Source organism: Anopheles coustani, chromosome 3 (assembly GCF_943734705.1).
Source record: "Anopheles coustani chromosome 3, idAnoCousDA_361_x.2, whole genome shotgun sequence".
NCBI classification, from domain to species: domain Eukaryota; kingdom Metazoa; phylum Arthropoda; class Insecta; order Diptera; family Culicidae; genus Anopheles; species Anopheles coustani.
The window spans coordinates 45,783,127-45,790,532 of record NC_071288.1 but is presented as its reverse complement, the minus strand read 5'-3'; the positions used below and the strand labels follow the sequence as shown (position 1 = coordinate 45,790,532).

At 45.2% G+C, this 7,406-nt stretch overlaps 3 protein-coding genes across 3 annotated transcripts; 2 read left to right on the top strand and 1 right to left on the bottom strand.

Moving 5' to 3' along the window:
* The first annotated feature begins 312 nt into the window (after nt 1-312).
* LOC131272591 (putative OPA3-like protein CG13603) lies at nt 313-1,933 on the top strand. The gene is made up of 3 exons (XM_058274395.1): nt 313-714; nt 777-919; nt 993-1,933. The coding sequence occupies exons 1-3, from the start codon at nt 404-406 to the stop codon at nt 1,310-1,312; spliced, it is 774 nt and encodes a 257-aa protein (XP_058130378.1). The 5' UTR covers nt 313-403; the 3' UTR covers nt 1,313-1,933.
* Nucleotides 1,934-1,988: 55 nt separating this feature from the next.
* On the bottom strand, nt 1,989-2,851 carry LOC131258760 (uncharacterized). The gene is made up of 2 exons (XM_058260139.1): nt 2,638-2,851; nt 1,989-2,555 (listed from the first exon to the last, which is right to left on the bottom strand). The coding sequence occupies exons 1-2, from the start codon at nt 2,779-2,781 to the stop codon at nt 2,052-2,054; spliced, it is 648 nt and encodes a 215-aa protein (XP_058116122.1). The 5' UTR covers nt 2,782-2,851; the 3' UTR covers nt 1,989-2,051.
* Nucleotides 2,852-3,312: 461 nt separating this feature from the next.
* Nucleotides 3,313-7,243, top strand: LOC131271184 (coatomer subunit beta). Its single transcript, XM_058272579.1, has 6 exons — nt 3,313-3,528; nt 3,601-5,107; nt 5,294-6,114; nt 6,185-6,458; nt 6,538-6,643; nt 6,726-7,243. Exons 1-6 carry the CDS (start codon nt 3,435-3,437, stop codon nt 6,798-6,800), a joined length of 2,877 nt encoding a protein of 958 aa, XP_058128562.1. The 5' UTR covers nt 3,313-3,434; the 3' UTR covers nt 6,801-7,243.
* The last annotated feature ends 163 nt before the right edge of the window (nt 7,244-7,406 follow it).

The following is a 7,406-nucleotide window of genomic DNA, read 5'->3' as shown; positions in this document are numbered from 1 at the left end:
TTGTTCAAATAATGAATAAATAATAACAAATAGTATTTCCAACTAACTTGTTATAAACCAAAAAACGCCTATTAGACGGAACTTTTTTAATTAAAATAATTTTACCACATGTGAAACGACATGTTGATCAATAGAAGAAACTACAAGAGGTATAATTTTTCCATTTACAACAATCACCCTGTGCAAGATTTACTTGGTATATTTAGCTTGGCCGATCGATGCTCGTAACATCTATACACCTTCGTCTTTCTGGTATAAAAACGTTGACAGGTGTCAAAGGTGTCTCGCTTGACTGACGAGAGATTGCATAAATTTATTTACTTTTGTCGTACCGCAAAACTTTCTCAACTGCACACCTTTTATTCACAGTTTCTTTCTGTTCAGTGTATCAACGTGAGCAAACATGGTTGTGGGTGCATTCCCGGCCGCCAAACTTGGCGTACTGGCCATGAAACAGATATCTAAACCGATTGCAAACTTGCTAAAAGAGCGTGCGAAAAACAGTCCCTTCTTTCGGAAGTACGTTTGTATGCCTCCGGCTCAGTTTTACAATTGGATGGAGGTAAAGACGAAAATGTGGGCCCTGAACTTGGGCAAGCCTACCACGGTGCCGGTACTGAACGAAGCAATGGCCATAGACCTGGGAGCGAATTTGCTTGGCGAAATTATCATCTTCACTATCGGTGCCGGCTTACTATTGCTGGAATATCAGAGGTAAGTGGGAGGGGATCTTGGAATGCATCGCATCTATAGCATCACTATCTGATCAATTGTAGGCAAGTGAGAAAGGAGGAAAATAAAGAAGAAATGGCCATTCAGGAGAAGCTGGAATTACAGGCTACCATAAATGAGCTAATTTTCCAAGTTCAACGCCAGGACACACAAATTCGAGAAATGGCGCGGGTAGTTGCAGATCTCGGTGGGTGTTTAGTCTGACCTACATATCATCGAAGTTTGCAGGATAATAACGAAATATTGCATCATTTCCACAGAGTCGAAATCCTCCTGGAAACCGAAAATTTTGGACGAACTACCAGGGTTCACGAAGAAAAGTAAAAGTGAACAACCTTTGTATATTCCTGCCATACCGGATGTCGGCTCCAAAGACGGACTCAAAAATAGTGGTAATAGTGGCGTCATTACCAAAGCGCTAGACATTATCGATAACGAAGTTTTTTATAGGGACAGCTCTGCAAGCGAATCAGACGACGAGTTCTCGATAGCACGCAACCAAGGGATAGTCACTCGTAGCTTAAATTACCTATTACAACTCAACTCCATGCCAGCTAACACTAATCCCAAACAAAAGTAGGAAATTTGTTCATTTTTAACGTATTGCGGTTCGTTGAAACTTATTTTCAATGTGCAATACTGCTGTAACATGGTACGTTAAACTATTCCACCTGTTGGTTGGTTGTATTTAAGAAGAGTACAGTTCAACGTTGTGTCATTGCATTTTCACATCGTTTTTTCTCAGACTCAAACGATAACTCCTCTTACTTCTAAAAAAACTCATCTTGAGCGATAATTTTTCAATTATGATAACACATTTCTAATTCGCTCTTTATTATAGCATTCGTTTGAATCCCGTTTTTCTGCTGATGATGCAACATAAAACGCATTTTTACGTACCAAACAATAGTTTGTTCTCTGACAGCTCTGTAGTGCAAACACCACTAATGAGACACATTATAGTTAAAAACGATATAATTTGTGTGATTAAATAACACGCGTTGCAAAGTGAAACAGTAAAATAGTGGAATAGTTTAATGTGTCCTAGGCACAAAGATAACATGTGCTGTATCGTTACAAAGTGATATGTTGCACTATGTATATATTTGTTGAAGAATCTAGTACCAGGATTGAAAGTGGAGAGAAGAGGTAAAGATCAGAACGTGAACAAGCGAAAAATAATAATAAAGACAGTGTAAACAGCAATCGCTTAAATTTTCTCATTGGACAAAACTGTGATTCAGAAAAGATCATTGTCTATTTTTTATTGAGAATATTTATGGACTTATGCACACTTAAACCTACTTTTTTTAGGGTTTTCATTTCAGCCGCGTTCTCACTATTTTCGCTGTACGTGAATGGTTTTTCCTTTTACGAACTGATCCCAACCGAGCTAATGGAGCCTTTGCAGGCGATGGTTCAGTAGGACCTAAAGAATTCGCATCCGAAACATACGGTTCCGCATCATCGCTACCTGCCTCTCCGTTTTGTTGATCGGCCCTCAAACGTTTAATGGCTTTACTGATCTCACTGCTGCCAGTATCATTCTGTTGATTGATGGTAGCGATACTGGGAGTTTCTTTTAGTAGTTCTGCAGCTGGATCGTTTGGATTATCGTTCGTAGTTTTGGAGCTGTGTGCTGATTCAGATACCACTGGTATATCCTTCCTTGGAGCAACGGTTGTTTGGTGCGTTTCTTCGTTGCGCATTAGCAAGAATCGTTTCTGGGCCTGTTGGAGCCGTTCGATCATTTGATGATGCTGTAGAATCTTTTCCAAGCACGGTTCACAAATTGTCTTGGGAAGATCATCATCGGCATTGATCTATATTTGAGATTTTTTTAAAGACCTTTGAGTGAAGTGTCTGTGCATTGTGGGTTTTCTGACTTGGATAAATAGGCCGTACCTGTATCGGGAGATAGTTGTTGATTTTGTTCACCAGATCTAGCTTGGTGCCTCTTACTCCGAAGATGAAAACTACCGAACGTTTCTGTTTTGAGCACAATCGGCAAATAAAACCGGTGACGATGGCATCCTCTAAACTTCCCATGGTTTGAATGATTGCAACATTGATTTAACAATTAAACCTCACCTTTTCTATCGGCCATACGATTGTAAACAAACATATTTATGAACTAGTAATGCAGAGGATGTTTGAAAGCAAGGATCGGCAAGTTTTTGTTGTGACAGGTGATGATATTTACCGAGGTCGATACATCAATATTTTGTGTATGAAAAATTATTAAAAATCCATTTTATTATGAAAAATAAGTGATAGGAACTAAAGCAAGCAATTCAATGCAATCTAATTGAAGGTAAATTTGCTACAATTCCCGTTCCCACCAGTTATCATGAAATTGTTTTCAAGCAACCTTGCTATGAACCTTGTTCAGTGACTTTGACAGCTCTGAAAAGAAATGACACGCCGGTTATAAACGTAATACATGACACGTATTGATAATTGTCATCGAATGGTAAAATTGGGTTGAGTAAAGTGAAACACTGCGCGAAGGGAGTTAAAATAGGCTGAAAAATATAAAATTTCTCGAAAGTAACACGTTAATCCGTGTAAAACACCACCTACTCGCTATCACCTACAACTTTGGGGAGTGAAAAGTTCATCAGAGCCGGTTGTTGCACGTTGTGATCGTGTGTAAAGTCATACCATTTGCATCGGTGTAAAACCCGTAGGAGATTGCGGATATGGCGTCTGTGTCCGAGGGGATGTCGTGTTACACGATAATAAATCCTCCCGAAATCGAGCCGTACAATGAAATGCAACTAAAGCAGGATCTCGGTAAGTTGGCGATGAACCGCTCCATTCGATAGAGCGCTTGGAAATACCACCATGTTTTGGATCATCTTTCAGAGAAGGGCGAAGTGAACGTGAAAATAGAAACGTTGAAAAAAGTGATCCAGCTAATGCTGCAGGGAGAACGGCTACCGAACTTGCTGATGACGATCATTCGGTTCGTGCTTCCGCTGCAAAACCATACCCTCAAGAAGCTGCTGCTGATCTACTGGGAGATTGTCCCGAAAACCTCCGCCGATGGGAAACTACTGCAGGAGATGATACTGGTGTGCGATGCGTACCGGAAGGATCTGCAGCACCCGAACGAGTTTCTTCGCGGCGCCACGTTGCGATTCCTCTGCAAGCTAAAGGAACCGGAGCTGCTCGAACCCCTAATGCCAACCATTCGGACCAGCCTCGAGCACCGCCACTCATACGTTCGACGCAATGCCGTGCTGGCCATTTTCACCATCTACAAGAACTTCGATTGGCTCGTGCCAGATGGTCCGGAGTTGATCGCAAACTTCCTCGACACCCAGCAGGACATGTCGTGCAAGCGAAACGCTTTCCTGATGCTGTTGCATGCCGACCAGGAGCGAGCGCTCAACTATTTGGCCTCCTGTCTCGATCAGGTGAGCAACTTTGGTGACATCCTGCAGCTGGTGATCGTCGAGCTGATCTACAAGGTGTGTCACGCGAATCCGGCCGAGCGGTCGCGTTTCATACGGTGTATCTATAATCTGCTAAACTCGTCCTCGAACGCCGTGCGCTACGAAGCGGCCGGCACGCTCGTCACTCTGTCCACCGCTCCCACGGCAATCAAGGCCGCCGTAAGCTGCTACATCGATCTAATCGTCAAGGAGAGCGATAACAACGTGAAGCTGATCGTGCTCGACCGTTTGATTGCGCTGAAGGAGAATGAAAACATCGAGCGCATCATGCAGGAGCTGGTGATGGACGTGCTGCGTGTCCTCAGTGCCACGGACATCGAGGTACGTCGCAAAACCCTTGCCCTAGCGATGGACCTGGTGTCCTCGCGCAACATCGAAGAGATGGTGCTGGTGCTCAAGAAGGAAGTGTCCAAGACACACAACATCGAGCACGAGGATACGGGCAAGTATCGGCAGCTGCTCGTGCGCACGCTGCACAGTTGTTGCATCAAGTTCCCCGATGTGGCCGCGGCCGTCATTCCGGTGCTGGTTGAATTTTTATCCGACTCGAACGAGCTCGCTGCGGGCGACGTGCTGGTGTTTGTGCGGGAAGCGATTCAGAAATTTTCGCACCTGCAGCCGCTGGTGATCGAAAAGCTGCTGGAAGCGTTCCCGGCGATCAAATCGGCCAAAATTCACCGCACTACGCTGTGGATTCTTGGCGAGTACGCAAACTCGTTGAAGGACATCATGGAAGTGATCGGCGTTGTCAATCGTGCGCTTGGCGAAGTGCCGATAGTTGAGGCCGAGCAGAGCCGTCTCGCGGGCAATGAAACCAGCGAGGAGGAACAAAAACCAGCGGAGGTGGTCAATAACACCAACAAGGTGACTTCCGATGGCACGTACGCCACGCAGAGCGCGTTCAGTGTTGCACCGTAAGTATTGATTTGTTGTTTGTTTAACCAAGTTTAAGAACGTTTGAGGCAATATTTGCAAAAATTTTGTTTAGGTTCATTAAATGATTTAAACTGTATTCTTTATGTTGAATGCTTCTAGGGAATTGTTTCTATGTTTTATGTCTATGTTATACTAATAATAATAAATTTTCCCTTTTCCTCCAGGGTCACCAAAAAGGTGGAACGGCCTCCATTGCGGCAGTACATGATGGATGGCGATTTCTTTGTGGCGGCCACGCTTGCATCGACGCTGACTAAGTTGGCGCTCAAGTTTATCCAGCTGGAGCCAAATGAGAAGAAACAGAATCGTTTGTGCACGTGCGCTATGCTTATCATGAGCTCGATTTTGCACCTCGGCAAGTCCGGCCTGCCGACGAAGGCGATCACGAACGACGACACCGATCGTATCTATCTCTGCCTGAAAACGCTCAGCTTGCGCACACCCGAGGTGGTGGAAATCTTCACCCAAAGCTGCCGGAATGCCCTGGCGCACATGCTTAGCGCGCAAAGCGAAGAGAAGGCTCAGGAGAAGAAGGACAAGCTACAGAAGAACGCGGCCAAAATTCAACCGGACGATCCGATCGCGTTCACACAGCTGGCTAACGGGAAGAACGATCAGCTTGGAGAGAACGTGTTCGAGCTTAGCCTCAATCAGGCGCTCGCGGGTACGAAGAGCACGGCGCTGACCGACATTGCCTCGCCGAACAGCAAACTCAACAAGGTCAATCAGTTGACCGGCTTCTCCGATCCGGTGTACGCGGAGGCCTATGTGCACGTCAATCAGTACGACATCGTGCTGGACGTGTTGATCGTGAACCAGACGAGCGACACGCTGCAGAACTGTACGCTCGAGTTGGCCACGGTCGGTGATCTGAAGCTGGTGGAGAAACCGCACCCAGTCGTGCTGGCTCCGCACGATTTCTGCAACATCAAGGCAAATGTCAAGGTGTCCTCCACGGAGAACGGCATCATTTTCGGCAATATTGGTAAGTGGCATCGGGAAGACTAACATTATCTGTCCTAGCTTTAATGATCTTCTAATCGTTTCTTTACCAGTTTACGACACGACGTTCTCGTCGAATGTGGTCGTACTGAATACGATTCAGATCGACATCATGGACTACATTCTACCGGCCACCTGCACCGACACCGAGTTCCGGACGATGTGGGTCGAGTTCGAGTGGGAGAACAAGGTGTCGGTCAACACGACGCTCACCGACCTGCACGACTACCTGCGGCTGCTGCTGAAGTCGACCAACATGAAGTGCCTCACCCCGGAGAAGGCACTATCGGGCCAGTGTGGATTTATGGCTGCCAATATGTACGCAAGGTAAGTGATCCTGGCGAAGCGATTGGTTTATTCCAAGAAATAATTCTCTGTATCGTTGTCGTTATCTCCCGTACCGTAGATCAATTTTCGGCGAGGATGCTCTGGCCAATCTCAGCATCGAGAAGCCACTGGATCGACCGGACGCACCCGTTACCGGCCACATTAGAATACGCGCCAAAAGTCAGGTAAATATCGCCATTCCATACCGACATTGAACGAACGGTTCCCTAATGAGCATTACTCCATTTTCCTCCACTACCTTCGCAGGGCATGGCACTGAGTTTGGGCGATAAAATAAATCATACGCAAAAGTGCTTGCAGGAGAAATCGGTTGCCGCCTAATGTCGTCATCCCCTGTCGTCAACGCCCGCATTTTAGTATTCTTCTCCCTTGTGGTCACCTTAGCACGACGTACACGTTGAGATACGAGAGAGAGAGAGAAAGTGGAAAAATATCTTCTTTCATATTTCCGCTTACATAGCGAACATTTCCGGATGTGACGCGAGTAGACGGCCTCTGCTAAAGCAGGATGGAACATGAAGCATTCAAAAGATTACGAAAAATTATGCTAGGGGACTTCTTTAGGGGTGCACCGTTTTTCTCCCACAGAAAACAGCAATTTGTTTGCCGCAGCCGGGGTTTCGACATGAGGTATCGAGTCTCCATTCCTATATTTTCTATTTTTTTTTAAATATTAACAGTTATCTATTCGTGTACAGCATTCGATGGGAAGCAGAATGTTGTGGCATGAATACTATCGTATAATAAAAAAAAGAAAATCTGTTTATCCATTATCACTATCTGCTGTGTATGTTTTTTCGGTATTTACCATAGTAGACGCTTTCCGAGTTTGCACATTCGTTTCATCCTCTTAATCATGCCTGTATAAACCCCAGCAGAGCATACTACTTTCCGTTGCCAAACACTGGTACATGTTGTCGAAACGGT